Below are 15,285 nucleotides of genomic sequence, written 5' to 3' on the forward strand. Positions count from 1 at the left end.
GCGGAAAAGCTGTGCTTACAAATATCAGGTCAAAGAGATTGCACAATAATGTATTTTAAAAAGATATTATTCCATCTTGGCGACTGATTACAGTTCAAACAATCTGATATAAAAATTATATTCCAAAAGTCTGTATTCATATTTCATGTTACTAAGTCATTTTTCCTATATATATATATATATATATATACATATATATATATATATATATTTTTTTTTTTTTTTAAACTAAAGTATTTTAGAATTGGCTGAAGTGTCCAAACAAAACATAAACATATATACAAAAGCAAAAAAAAAAAAAAAACACTTAAAATAACAAGTATAATCAAAGCAGCTCTAAGTCACAAGCACTAAATTGTGGAAGATCCCTATATTACCCTTCATTTGCATATGAAGGAAGGCGAGCAGACAGAATAGCTCATTTTATACCATCTGGAAATAATACAAATATTGCTCTGTAGATTGGGAACTGATAAAGCCTGGCCCTTATATGCCTGCAGGCGTAACGTAGTGAGAAAGAAAGCATTCATACCAATAACCAGCAGGCCTCAGTAATGGAGTTACAGGAGAGTGCAGATATTGTACTTGCGCTGAATTGGGCCTGTTATCTTCTAATTACAATGGCGTTAAACAGAGTAATGGGGCTTCCTTGATGAACTCAACAAGTGCTTATTATCTCAAGACAGGCAAAAAATAAAGCAGCTGCAAAAATTATTTAACTACCGCCAAGTTTATCTGGATATGAATGGTGCAGCAACACTGATACTGTTTTAACCCTATGCTTGCTTTCATAAAACTTGGTATGTGCTCTGATTGCACTGACCCTTGTTGTCTTTCACAATATAGTCTAAGAGCAAGTAAAGCAGCATCTAAAGTAGAATTGGATATTGTGATGCTGGTGGTCCACAGTAAGGCATATTTTTAGTTTGATGGACTGCCTTGACCAGAGAAACTGACCTCTCTGTGCACTCTGATGAACTCCTGTGGATCTCCTTTGGCCCATGGTGGCAGAACTACATCATCTAATGGTGTTCCATCCTGCATGCAACCTGTATTATCCATACACACATTTACAGACTAATGAAGCAGACTATTTACAAACAAAATATTAAAAACTAGCTTCTATAACAATACATTCAATTGTTGAGCTAATACTTATGGATTACCAAAGTCAAATTGGTTGGAGTTGACAAGAAAGTCTGGGAGGTAGAAAAATTCTGGAATGAGCTCTCTGACATCACTCATGTTGTCCTTAGATGCAGATTCCCACTCGTTCTGAATGCTGTGAAACATCCGCTCTGGAACATCAAACATTCCGCCCTATGAAAAGAAAAAAAAAAAAAGAAAAAAATTTGAAACTCTGGGAAGGGTGCATTTCCTAATGTTATTTGAAAGGAAAGTGGCATAATGAAAAGTAAAGAAAAATTACAAAGGATGAAAAAAGACATGTCATCATATGTATTTGTTTAACACAAGGTTGGGAGCTCCACCGCCAGCAAGACTAGCCTAGAACACAAAAACGGCCCCATGTGTGTATATGAATCATAGTCAAGAAAAAATTGTCTTGATTTGAGACATTTTCAAGCAATTGATTCAGGCTTTTTATTTTTCAAGGGAGTTTATACGTCCTGATGAAAATCTTTGGAGAAGTTATGTAATTTGCAGTAAAAGCAAATGCCCTCATTGAATGAAAGTAATATACTGTTAGTGGCACAAATCTGGTTATGAATATTACTGTACGGAGGAAAGCTGCTCAAGTGAAGCAAATATCATTGCAAAGTGTTATCCTAATGTTTGCATTATGTTACACCGGCTATCAAATATGCATGACATTTTATTTTAATCAATTGGTTCCATGTGTATAAATGAGATATTCTTTAAAAACAAAATGTGGTTTTGCACACAAGTGACGCAAAAGAATTTATTTGCATACATATTAAAATCATACCCTAATTTGGTTTTGGAAAGAAAAAATGAAAAGCGCACACAAGCCCAAACAAGGCCAAAACCAATAAAGCTCAGTTCATCCTGTAAGTTCAATTTAGAAAAATTGAATTTTATAGAAGTTCTGTCACGCTGATGTGCTTTGTGCTTCATTTGATAAAAAAAAGAGGCCAGTACACATTATTTATTGGAGTTTCTGTAGCACTGTGTGCCCTATAACAACAGTAGTGTGATGTAATTGAGCCTGGTCAAACAGGTGAGAAGTTTACCTGCAGGTGGAGGAAGGTCTGGGAAAAAGGCTCCATCCTCACCAGGTACGAGGCCACTATGATGGCTGAAGAATAGTGTGTGCAGTAATGACACTGAGCAGACAGATCACCTGTAATCATGACATTCACTTAGTAAATGAAAGCATTGGTCCCCAAATGTTTTTTTTTTCCCCCGAACAGCCCTGATTCTGCCTTTATGTTTTAAAGTTGCTCTTGGCAAACTGAATCAGATATTTTATTCATTTATGGGAAAGAAAACATAAAAAACACCCAGAGCCTCCATGTCTGCAGGTGAAATAGACAAACTGCATGAACTTCAGCAGTATGAGCAATAGGTTTTTCGGTCTCAGTTACAGAATAGTTAAAAATAAAAATAAAAAATGCTTTACCATCATTGTTTTCCACCTCATTGTATCTCTGAATGAATTTATCTCTTCTCTTCTCATTTTGAGCTCCCATTGGTTTGGACAGATCTCTGAATGAAGCAGGGCAGGACAGATCCAGAGTCTAATATGCGGTGAATAAGATCATAAAACAAACAAAAATGTTTAGCATTAAAAAAAAAAAAAAAAACATTTTTGGGTCAAAATTTTTAAAGTTTGGGTGCATATTAGTTTTACCTCTGATTCATAATCAGCAATTATCCATGGAAAAACAGGATATTGCATCAAGTCATTGTATGTCCGTCCAGCAAGTGTGTTTAAATGCATAAGGTATTCAAAGTTACTGATTTCTCCTCTCTATGGAAAAAGAAGATACACACTGTCAAGAACAGAAGAAAATAATACAAAAAATATATACATTTGTGTTTTAATGTAAAATAAATTTTCAAAGAGCTTATATTTATTTAATGGCATTCAATCAATTCACTGTAAATTCAGGATGTATATTACTAATATTAATGGTTAATAATGATTCAAGTAGTTAAAGCCTCACACGTTACCTGCCATTTAATTAGGGCAGTCTTCTCAACTGCTGCCATCTTTCTGTATGAGCACAACAAAAGAATAATTGCAGAAAAATTGTATTCAAAGATTTTAATTGTGAAACATTTTGTGATTTTTTTATTTTTTTTTACTTATTTTACACATACTGTGACTTATTGCAATGTCACATAACGTAATGCAAACAGAGTTGTTTACTTCTTAACAATTACAGAATCAAGCTCCTTGAATACAGTGAATTCTGAACTAGTCATCTGAACCAAATCAGCAATGGTTGCATAGCAACAGGTTAAGGAATAGAAAGAGTTTATGGATTTAAACCAAGGAGGGTCTGTCTTTCATCAGACAAAAGGGCCAAAAGAAACACATACATTCTTGTGGGAAAAAAAGGTTTAAGATTTTATTCAGGCAAGCCTTTCCCTCCTTGAAAGGAGTATAGCGCCATCTATAGGTTTTGGAAAATATCTGTAAACACACAGTAACATATTACCTTGGAAGTTTTCTCCTTCACACACATTACTGAATTACAAGATTACAAGTGCAGTTTCTACAACAAGCCATCTAAACATGCAAAATCACAGCTGATTTGATATGCATGCATAGGGATGTTCAGATTTACACTATTAAAACTGGTTTGCTCTGAAATATTTATCACTGCTTATAAATGAGAATATATAAATGAAAAGAAAGCGATGAGAGAAGAAAACGCAAAGTTCAATCTAATGGGCTAATGGGTGAAACAATTAATGTCCTGGACTTCAAAGAACATTCTGGAAACGTAATCTGAGGGAGTGTACAAACACAAATGTTGCAACACTTCTTTCTCCCCTTTCTTTTGTGCAAGCTCCGGTCACAGGACAATAAAACTTTTGGCACCCCGTGCAAGCATTACTTGGTAACAAAAGTTAAACAGGACAAGGTTTCCTTTTGGACTACAGTCTGAAGATCCTCCTCTGATTCTCAAGCAATTCAGCTGTGGACCTCATTTAAAAACTGTGAGTAAGAAAAACGTATTTAAGTCTTCCTTCATACCAGAAAGGGGATGAAATTAATCCTGGGAAACAATAGCTGGTTGGGGCAAACTGATGGTTTGTAGTATCCTTTTACCTGTAATCCTTTTAGCCTTTCTGTTGTCATGTAGCATATTTATGCACAGGCAAAAAAATAAACATAAGGCACCCTAACAATAAAACGTTTCAAGATATAAATATTCTTAATGTGCTTACTGACTGATTTTGTAGGATGAATACAGGTACAAATAGTGGCACAAGTTATACACTGAACCTTAATCATCTATCACATTATTTATATTTGTCTATTACTAGAAAAAAACATTTTACAATTTCAAACTAGCCATTTGGATCACATTTTAAAAACAACAAAAATAGCAAATTAAGAGAACGTGTCTGACTCTATTAACTCTTATCTTTTTTTAGTTATATGTAAGTGTTCAAAATATATTTTTTTAATGAATTTTAATTTTGAAAAAAAAAAAAAAATGTTAATACTCAATTAAGACTCACTGAACAGTTGTTTAAGAGATTTTCAAAAGCATATACATCAGTTAAAAAGTATATTTTGGTAACAAATTGTTACCGGTTTTAAATCATGTAGTTGCAAAATCAATTTCACATCACATGTCACAAAAATAACAATACCATCCAATTTTCTCTCCATTCGGAGGGGTTCAGAATCAGCGAATCACAAACAACATGAAGATGGATCACACCGATGGTCAGCTCCCTGTAATTGCACCTCTCAGATGCAACAGACTCAAAACTAAAGGTCTAATAGAAACAGGATGAACCGTATTAGCCCATCCACCAATGTGATTAATGAGTCGCCAAAGGGCTTACAATGTAGTCACTCCTCCTTTTTAATGGAAAGATATGAAGGGAGCGATTTAAAATTTCTTTCCAGTGTCATTTATCAAAGTACTGATTTGACTCTCTCTACTGCTAGCGCCACCCTAGATCAATCAGATGGAACACAAACAGCTTTTCCCAGAATATGTGTTGGGTGCTCGCCATACCCACTGTTATCTGGTATTAGCCATAATTAGAGAACGACATTATCCCAAAAGATCCCTTTAGGGTGAGTTGGGTGAGTGAGTTGGGTGTAAACATTACACCCCTCTCATTCCCCAAATGGCCCAACACCTCCATGCCCCCGATACTGCCTGCAGGCATACATGATACCACTTTCCCCATCCAAACAGCTAAACTGTCCCATCATTAAGTCATACATGCTTAAAGCTATGAGGTCCTGAGATAATAATTACATGACTTGAGTTAAGACTTAATCAAATTGATGCTTTAGAAACACTTAACCATTAATCTGTGTCTATACAGCTCCATGGCCAAAGGAAAGAGAGCAGGTGGAGCCAAAGGTACGAAGATCACTTTGAAAATGGCTAAAAATGCTCTTAAAGTAACTCCAGATGGCAAACTACGACTTGATCTGAGCAATGTAGGCATCGCCACATTTCCCAAATGCCTCCTAAAATTAAGAAACATTGAGGAACTTGACCTGAGCCGGAACAAATTGAAAATAATCCCAGAATTCATTGGCCAACTCTCTGGACTGCGTTGGTTAGACCTTCACAGCAACCAAATCGAACAACTGCCGGAAAGCATTGGACTCCTGCGATCTCTGGCCTACCTCAACCTCTGTAACAACAACCTGGACTCTGATGGTTTATCGCCTGAAATAGGAAGTCTGAGAAACCTCCAGGTTCTCAACTTGGGTATGAATCGTCTAAACGCCCTACCTCCCACCTTGGCCACCCTGACAAACCTAACAGAGCTGGGAGTTTTTGATAACTTGTTCACACGGATGCCAGAATGCATAAACGTGTTGCCCAACCTGACAAAGCTGAACACCAAACGTAACCCTGTTTCCTATACACAGCGAGACGGCAAAGACTCTGACTCTGTAAAGCCTACAGGAAATCTGTTTTTGGTGAGAGAGGGAGATTTGTGCCATCCCTGCCTAGAGAGGTGCAGAAGGAAAAAGCTGCTTGACAGGTCACAAAGAAAGAGTAATATTTCAGGGCTGATCTCGCCCAACTCTATAGCTCGAGGTAATCAAGAAAATTGGCGGCAGCAGTCTACTACCTCACCTCCAAGTTTTCAAAAAGGACAAGCCAGACCTGCCGGAGATATCAACACATTGTCTTTTATGAATAACCTTTATGCATAATGACATTCTACATAATGACTCAACATTTAAAACTCCTCCTGTACTTTTAGGAAATAAATAGGTTTTGCAGGGGGTCCACCAAATATTGTTGGATCTCAAGCTCATTTACGTGGGAATTTTTTTTTTTTTTAAATGTATGTCAAACACAAAACTACAACAAAAGTTATCTTCAACTAAAGCTAAAATTATGAAGTTAAAGTTCAGCTAACTGTTTCATTGTGCCTCCCAAATAAAGTGTTTTAAATAGAATTAAAGTGTAATGTACATTTATGTACAAACATGACTTTGCACATCAATAATGAATATTTAAATACGCATATACATTATCTGACACTAAAATACATGTTTTTACATGCTAGCCCAAAACTGCAACACTTTTTCACAATATCCCCTCTCTCCCTCTCTCCCTCTCTCTCTCTCTCTCTCTCTCTCTCTCTCTCTCTATATATATATATATATTTCTTATTGTAAGAAAACAACTTTGGCTTTGAAGCCAATGGGACACAATAAACATTAAGTCCATTCCCACTTCATCATGTCAAAATGTCAGGGGAACTTAACATGATAAAACTAAATTGAGTAGAAATTGAAATGGTGAGTTAAGGAATGATAATTTGAACCAAAACAACATCTAAAATAACGAACAGGTAGTAAGCTTATGGCATCCTTGCAAACAATTAACAGCTATAAAATTGTGAGTTGTATTGGCTGCTGATGACTTTGAAAAGTTACTGAGGCTGTTTTAATTGGTAGGAAGTGCTGAAGATGCAGTAATTGTAGTTTCAGTGTAATGCTGGGATATTGTTTAGGGGATTGAGAGTCTTCCTGTCAATCGTTAACCGCACACATAAGAGAGTGTGTTTTCTGGAAACTTTGAAACCACAAAACTCTGTCTGTTTCAGTATAAAAGCATCACATTCTCTCAAACTGAAATAGCAGCAGTCTGTGAGTTCTGGCAGATGCTTTTGACACTCACCTCGCATTAAGTACAGTCTCTCCCCTTCCTTTTAATGAGGAGACCACAGAGCACAGTCTAGAAAGAAAAAAAATCGAGATAAATCAATCAAGTCTGTAACCTCACACAGTTGTTTACCTGCCTGAATCACAAGCACTTTCTTGTTTTACCTTTTATATGCATTGACGTGGTCATTGTTGAAGAATACCAGGAAAACTGAAGTTCCGTTCTTTAAGAAAATTTCCAGAGCATTGTCCTATAGTGTCATAGAGAATTAATTACTACCAAACATGATAAAAAATAATACATATAATGGCTAATAAATGCACTAGACAACACAGACATGTATGCTAAGACAAATTATTTATAAATGACAAAAATTTACATAAAAATCAGTAACATTAAGTTACAAGATTTATCCTATAGAATAAATAAAGTACAAAAGTTTAATGACTATGGGCTCTGTGAATCTCACCTCAAGCAGAAAGCGCATGAAATTGGCCTCTTTGATGTCATCATATGACCAGCGTTTGCAGCTTGGGCTCACTGAGCTTTTCTCTTTAGTCATCATGTTGCAAATATACGAGTCTCTCACACTATAATAAATACCAAAAATTTAAGATACTGTTAAATCTATAAACAAATATAAAGAAAGCTGTTCTCAGTAAACCTAAAGTTAACTTTACTGTGTTTTAATAATAATATAACTATCACATAATTATATACACAAATAAATGATATAATTACACAATTCTGATAAAATGCATCTATTTAGCATTTTTGCTATTTAATACAAAAACGCTCATTGTAAATGATATAATTTTATAATGAAATAATTAAATGTTTACAAATTCTAAAACCTTATTTGCAACTTTAAAGTAAAAAAAGTGATATTTAAAATGTTTTAAAAAGTAAAATATTTTAATATTTTAAAGGTGTTATAAAAATAAAGATACACTACCATTTAAAAATTTCTCATAAAGATTTTTTTAAATCTTAGAAATTAATACTTTTATTGAGCAAGGATGTACTAAATTGATCAAAAGTAAAGATAATGTAAAAATATTTCTATTTCAAACAAATACTGTTCTTTTGAACATTCTCTTTATAAAAGACACCTATAAAATATATCACCGTTTCCACAAAAAATATCAAGCAGCAACTGAACATTCAGCTTTCCAATCGCAGAAAAAAAATAACATTTTTTAATTATAATAATATTTCACAATATTTTTTTTAACAAAATCATAAAAAAAAAAAAAACAAACAAAAAGAAAAATAAGAGACCAACCTCAAACTTTTGAACAGTAGTGTATAAGTAGAGCAGAGAGTTATGCTGAGAGAAAACAGTAGCTTTACTTGGTCTGATGATGGATTCTACAGCACACATCTCCTGTGGAGGTCAGCGTGAAGCCCTCACATATGTAGAGGTCAGCTTTGCCAAACAACAGCACTCCTTCAGTCACTACGTGACCACTGATGACCACCACACAGTGTTTCGCTTTGACCTGAGGTATGGACACATTACAGCAGACAGCATGTGTATCAAGTAGCTCATATAGGAATCTGTGTTGTGCATTGAACTGTTTAAAATAAAGCTGTAATTTGTTTTACATGCTGCCAAATTCAATGAATGAGTAAACACAATGTCAAGCGAAGTTTTCAACAGTTGTATGAAGTGTCACTGCAGCCTGCCTTCTGGATTGTGCCCTGGGGCTAACGTGTCAAAGAAGCGCCACCCCAGTCTTGATTGATCACTGTAACCACTTCATTAACTAAACAATACGGTGGAGAGACAAAAATTAAAGGGAGAAAAAGGCAAGATGCTGAATGGATGTGGTGTATGTGAAACGGGGCCAATCTTCCGCAGGCGGAGTTCGCACGAAACCTCTCGATTATGCACGGCTAATTGTATTGTCTCCCTTCATTTCACACCAATGCAGCTGCACCTGGCCTCAGCCCTGAGTCACCACAACTCTGGGCTCCGGGGATCCACGTCCCCAAAACATATGGGGTCCAGCCGTACTGCCAGCCGCTCCACAATTAATACAAATCAAATCAGAGCCTCCTCTCCATGCAAGCATCCCCTCACCGGCACAGAGAGAGGGCCCCACTGTTTATTACCAGAATTAATCAATGACACAGCAACAATAGCAACACGCTAATTGATTAAGGCCCTGTTTAAATATATTGTCCACCTGGTGGGGTTTTGGTTTCAAACAGAGCTATAAAACAGAATCAGCCTTGACCTGAGTCAGTCCTAATTCTGTCCGGTCTTGGGGATTTACAACAACGTCAAATTACACCTTGCTAGAGGATGTTTTCAAGAGTGCTCTGTTATAGTTTACTTCAGAAAAAGATTAAATATGCACCACTCATCATTTCGTCAAAAACTACGGGCATGACTAAAACCAAAGGGAGCCAATTAATAAATCTATAAGCATTTTTGTTTTGAAGGAAGGTCCTAAAGAAACCAGTTTCAGACCAGGTTCCAAGTCATCATCATAACAACATACATTTAGTTATAAACCAAGCAAATATTTAAATGCATTTCTTCAAAGAAATGGTATTCTAAAGAAAAAAAATGGGGTTAAAATGTGATTTTTTATAAACAAATGTACTTTTGTCAACCCTTTAACTGCCAAACCACACACAGAGATTTTACGGAGTAAGCACTGAGGGATCTATGTAATTAATTAATTAATTAATTAATTATTAATAATAATAATAATACTAATAATAATAGTCATAAAATAAAAGTCATCAAAGTAAAGGCAAAAATAATAATAATAAATAATAATAAATAAACATAACAATATATCATAACAATAGTCATAATAATAATAATAATAATAATGAAATTGTTATTGTTGTTGTTTCTAATAATAATAATAATAATAATAATAATAATAATAATAATAATAATAAATAGTCATTTTCAAGTTTAAATGTGGCCTTTTGGCACCTTTATTGATAGGAATATTTGAGCTAGTACAAGAAATTCTGGGTAGGAGAAGGATTGGGAAATTATATTCGAACTCACATTGCCCACATGTGCACCACAGCTAAATGTGCCACAGCATGTGCACTAACTGACACACCTCAACTCCATACAAAAGCAATAATGAACACCACATAATACTGCATCTTTGAAGTTATTTCCTGTTTGAGCAATAATGAAAAGCTAAGCCTCAGAAGACATGGTGGCAGTAAATTAAAATCATCACATTGCCTCTGGAATTGAGGAGTAGGCCGCATTAAGTGTGTGCATTTCTGTATTAATAAGTATGGAGAGGGCAATTCGGCTGACACGCAGCACAGCAGGACACACCACCTACTGGATGAATACAAGACAGCAGACATCACCCCCTACTGTTCCTTATTAATACTTCTGTCAGCCACTCTTGGCCCTATTAATGCTGAAGAGCACTGTCAGGCTCAGCACACTACAGCTGTCCACACGAGAATGTGTTTTCTGTACCAAAGGAATGTGGCTCCAGGTGAATATGGGTCACTCTCACCTCTTCAGTGGGTTCCAGCTCCTTCAGTATGAGTTGAGTATCCATGCACTGCTCTGAGAAATCCTCAGGCAGAGGTGAGGCCTCATTAAGGACAGGGAAAAAGGTCAAACGCTGACAGTCCAAACTGTGCTCCTCCTCAACCTCCTGGGTTGGCTCGCATAGGATCCTGGGGTCTGGGACACACAAAATATGTACTTTTAAAGAAATGTGCAGATACAGCTGTTGCTGCACAATATAAAAAAAAAAATGATCACTGATCATAAAAATGACAGGAAAAGTGTGATACCTGAATCAGCCTCAATCATTTCTGTAGCTCCTTTGCTTTCTTCAACAAAATTCTTCTGAATGAGGCCTGAAGTCAGTGTTGGCATCTATTTAAAATAAATATATAAATAAATAATATTTAACAGAACATAACTGAAATTGATAAAGAAGACAAATATTTGTATATTTACTGTTATAAATTAAAATATTATAAAAATAAAACCTGCATTTAAAGATTATTCAACAGTGACAGAAAAATGGTTTAACCTGTTAGCCAGCACCCCCCATTATGGGACTCACAGCTGAAAGTGCCTTACCTAACTTAAAAGAAGACCCTTTGGGCTTTACTTTTTATCAACCCGAGTTGATAATGCTCAAAAATATTAAAAGTTATAGACACTGAAGTGTCTTGAAATTTTTTTTACCACACTGATTTTTTTTTATTTGATATAAAAATACATGAAATCAGTCCTGGAGCAATCTAGAAAAGTAATGGGTTGAAAGTCAAATGTCTTGTGAGTTTATATTTCAAATCTGAAGAAGATACCATGAAAAATTAGATTCCTGCAACCATTTTTCTGAGAATATGTCTGCGTTTTTATTCTTCATGTTTTGATGTGTACTGCTTAGACAAATCTAGCAAATACATTCTTTATAAGCTTTCCATTGAAAAACACAGATCTGTCGTCGATGCTTGAGGCTTAAATCTTTATAATGATATATAGTTTGTCAAGATTGAATTTGTCCCGTTTCATTTAATCTATTCGTAAACACTGACACGTGCAAACAAGGAGAGTTCAGTGCACCCACGTCCTGGTGAACGTCAAGAAGAAATAATAACAATAACAATTAAAAAAAATCTAATAAAACCTGCATCTTTGCTTTTTTTAAAAAATTCAGAATTTTGTTCCATCAATATTCTTCAGCCAGAAATGATTATTCTTATGTACAGTGGTATTAGTTCACCTTTATGGATCGATGTAGCTGCTGTCTGCGAATTCGGGATCGTGTGCGGTTACGCCCCTCTGCGGTGTTCTGCACCCAGCCTTGTTTGAGGAAGACTCCTGGACCAGGGCCAAAGAGACCTCTCTCTCTAAGCAAGTCTTCCTCTATTCTTAGCCACTGAATGGCCATACGATCCTTCTCACTATGCATCATCTGTACAAAACAAAAAAGCAAAACAATTACTTTTTTCTGGATTTCTGGAGCACATCATTATAGGTGTTAATGGTAAAAAAATATATATATAAATAAAATAAAAACCTGTGCGTGACTCTTCAACATGCTGTCAAATATGGTCTCACAAGTTTGCCAGTGTGCTTCCATGTCTGAGACAAACCCCTAATGGAAACAAACACACACAACATGACCACACATGAAGGTACATTACAAAGGTAAACATGCAGAAAGTTATATGTATGTAAACGGTCCTCTGTAGCTATTAGGTTTGCACACAGTTACAACAACATTTTGTTATTTGCATTCATGTGGGAAAAACAAGCTAGTGGCTATTTAACCATACAATAAAGCTGTCTCCAATAGTCCTCAGTGTGCTTTAATTAGCTTAAAGTATAATATAAGCGCAGTGTGAGCTGGCTGCTGGCCCTGCACCATGCTCTGTGCCCTGCTGATTTATTGTACTGATAGGCATTAGCCCTCCAGGAAGCCTGTGTACTTCACCACCGACCTGCTCATCTCCAGATTTACTTAAAGGCTCATTAAACCAATCATCACAGTGGTGTCCTCTCGGAGCCAGCCCAACAGCCACACTGACTACAATTCAGAGACTGGAGGTGAATCCAGTACTGGTATAGCCCAAACTGAGACAAAAACGAATTATGAAAGCACAAGATAAATCTAAAACTGGTTAAAAAGCATAACTGCATGAAAATGTGTTCTAAAAATCATCTCGTTTTGTTCTTTTACTGATTTAAAATCACAGTGGACTTAATTTGGCTTTTTTGGTGCATCTACTAAATGCTGACTTGAGGCCGATGAATAGTTATGAACAATACATTTTGACCAATTTGTAGAAACTTCATTTTGACATGAAATAATTTTCCTGTTATTTGTGTCAAATGCAGCAAATTAAATCATCTGTTGTGAAATAATAAAACATGAAAATCTCCTAAGGGGCAAATACTTTTTATAGGCACTGTGTGAAAAGGACTTCTGCAAGTAAACAGGGAAACAACATTTCAAAAGAGCTATAAACTTATAACATTAGGTTTGCAATAAAAAAAAAAAAAAAAAATCATTTATTTTGTAGTTTTTCTTACTAACTCTACATTTTGCTGCTTTGCATGCCATAGCAAAATCAGAAAAATCCCCCCCCCAAAAATCAGGAAAAATATAATTTGGGTACTTTGAAAGACAAACAGTGACAAGTTATAAACCTAGAAAAAAAAAAAAGAAAATTGTGCATTTGTGTGCTAAATGGATGGCGGGATTAAGAAGTGTTACAAAGGAGTTCACAGGAGTAATTTCGGCCCTGTGCTGACAGATAAACACTGAATCATCGCCTAATCGTATTCTTTTATTTAGAGAATCATAAGTAATATATAGCATTAATTACTCCATTTACCCAAACAGCAAACTTATTGGCCTTGTACGCGCGCCACATTAAACAGCATCCCCTCTGCAATTAACATCACACTGATTTCCATTTTAATTACTTTCCACAGAAAAACACTACCTTTGATGATAACATAACAATGTCAGCTTCATTTTAGGCTGTTGGTGAATGTGTAATAAACTTAACTTGATCATTAGCTATGTTAATTATCTTTCCATTATGAAGATATAATTAGTCCGTAGCATATATCTGAAATGAATCCAGAGGAAAGTTTGCCCTGTGCCGTGCTAAAAAGGGAAGTTCTCTGGTGTACAGGAAACTGGATTAGACTGTGTGTGCTAAATAAACGTTTTAAAATGCTGAAATTGATTTAGCACCCATTAGACAGAAATGATGTAATAATAACAAATAACTAGATTGTAAAGTCCGTAGACAAACTTTAAGTTGGCTTGAAAAAGCCAAGCCAGAAAATTTTTAAAAGTTTTAAAAGCTTGAAGTTTGAAGGTTTTCAGTTTGAAGTAGTTTGAAATACTTAAAATAGTTTTAAAGATTAAAATTTGAATGTTTTGAAGGCAATACAGTCTATCTGAAGAACAGACATAGAAAAACAGATCACTAGGGTACCTGGGATGGCTTCTAGGGTGGTTGCTAGGGTACTCAGGGTGGTTGCTAGGGTGTTTCTAGGGTACCTGGGGTAGTTGCTAAGGTATTGCTATGTGGTTGCTAGGGTACTTGGGGTGGGTCCTAGGCTGTTGCTCTGCAGTTGCTCTGCAGTTGCTTAGGTGCCCAGGCTGGTTGCTAGGGTGTTCAGTGTGGTTGTTAGGTTGCTGCTATGCGGTTGCTAGCGTATTTATGGTGGTTGCTAAGAGGTTGCTAGGGTGGTTGAGTTTGCAGTTTTCTTCGTGGTTGATAGGGGGTTGCTGTGTGGTCACCAGGGTAGCTGTGGTGATTGCTAAGGTGTTGCTAGGCTACCTGGGTTGGTTGCTAAGGTGTTGCCATGCGGTTGCTAGGGTACCCAGAGTGGTTGCTAGGGTGTTGCTAAGCTACCCGGGGTGGATGATAAGGTGTTGTTAGGTGGTTGCTAGGGTGTTGTTATGTGGTTGCTTTGGGTGTTGCTATGCGGTTGTTACGGTACTCAAGCTGGTTGCTAGGGTGTTACTATGTGGTTGCTAGGGTACCTGGGTTGGTTGCTAGGGTGATGCTATGCGGTTGTTAGGGCACCCAGTGTGGTTGCTAGGCTACCTGGGGTGGTTGCTATGGTACCCGGGGTGGTTGCTAAGGTGTTGCTAGATAGTTGTTAGGGTGTAGCTATGGTACCTGAGGTGGCTGCTAAGGTGTTGCTAGGCGGCTGCTAGGGTACCTGGGTTGGTTGTTAAGGTGTTACTATGCGGTTGCTAGGGTACCCAGAGTGGTTGCTATCTAGATAGTGGTTGATTATCCAGTTACTAGCATGTTTGCTAACATAATTCTAACATGATTAGCATGTTATTAGCATGATTCTAACATGTTTAACAACTTGCCAGCATGTTTCTAGCATGATTAGCAAGTTGCTAACATTTTGTTAACATGTTTCTAGCATGATTCACAAGTTACTAGCACGTTGTTAACATGA

At 36.3% G+C, this 15,285-nt stretch overlaps 2 protein-coding genes across 5 annotated transcripts in view; one reads left to right on the forward strand and one right to left on the reverse strand.

Annotated features, from left to right (window-relative positions):
* LOC109109392 (WD repeat- and FYVE domain-containing protein 4-like) overlaps positions 1 to 15,285 on the reverse strand; it is a 46,799-nt gene that overhangs the window by 5,672 nt on the left and 25,842 nt on the right. For all 4 annotated transcript variants that reach the window (XM_042769119.1, XM_042769118.1, XM_042769117.1 and 1 more), the window contains exons 40-53: positions 12,362 to 12,439; positions 12,065 to 12,256; positions 11,121 to 11,205; positions 10,835 to 11,007; positions 8,673 to 8,821; positions 7,789 to 7,909; positions 7,484 to 7,569; positions 7,335 to 7,391; positions 3,157 to 3,199; positions 2,834 to 2,953; positions 2,603 to 2,720; positions 2,214 to 2,323; positions 1,167 to 1,320; positions 958 to 1,049 (exon numbers count right to left, since the gene is read on the reverse strand). In XM_042769119.1, the coding sequence (XP_042625053.1) occupies positions 958 to 1,049; positions 1,167 to 1,320; positions 2,214 to 2,323; positions 2,603 to 2,720; positions 2,834 to 2,953; positions 3,157 to 3,199; positions 7,335 to 7,391; positions 7,484 to 7,569; positions 7,789 to 7,909; positions 8,673 to 8,821; positions 10,835 to 11,007; positions 11,121 to 11,205; positions 12,065 to 12,256; positions 12,362 to 12,439 (1,578 nt within the window). The remainder of the gene's footprint in view (positions 1 to 957; positions 1,050 to 1,166; positions 1,321 to 2,213; positions 2,324 to 2,602; positions 2,721 to 2,833; positions 2,954 to 3,156; positions 3,200 to 7,334; positions 7,392 to 7,483; positions 7,570 to 7,788; positions 7,910 to 8,672; positions 8,822 to 10,834; positions 11,008 to 11,120; positions 11,206 to 12,064; positions 12,257 to 12,361; positions 12,440 to 15,285) is intronic.
* LOC122147255 (leucine-rich repeat-containing protein 18-like) lies at positions 4,077 to 6,579 on the forward strand. The gene is made up of 2 exons (XM_042769136.1): positions 4,077 to 4,152; positions 5,509 to 6,579. Exon 2 carries the CDS (start codon positions 5,513 to 5,515, stop codon positions 6,356 to 6,358), a length of 846 nt encoding a protein of 281 aa, XP_042625070.1. The 5' UTR covers positions 4,077 to 4,152; positions 5,509 to 5,512; the 3' UTR covers positions 6,359 to 6,579.

The sequence above is a fragment of the Cyprinus carpio genome, chromosome A13 (assembly GCF_018340385.1).
Source record: "Cyprinus carpio isolate SPL01 chromosome A13, ASM1834038v1, whole genome shotgun sequence".
Classification (NCBI taxonomy): Eukaryota; Metazoa; Chordata; class Actinopteri; order Cypriniformes; family Cyprinidae; genus Cyprinus; species Cyprinus carpio.

Excerpts from the sequence above, each read along its gene's own strand:
- LOC122147255 (XM_042769136.1), top strand. The coding sequence starts at position 5,513 with ATGGCCAAAGGAAAGAGAGCAGGTGGAGCCAAAGGTACGAAGATCACT.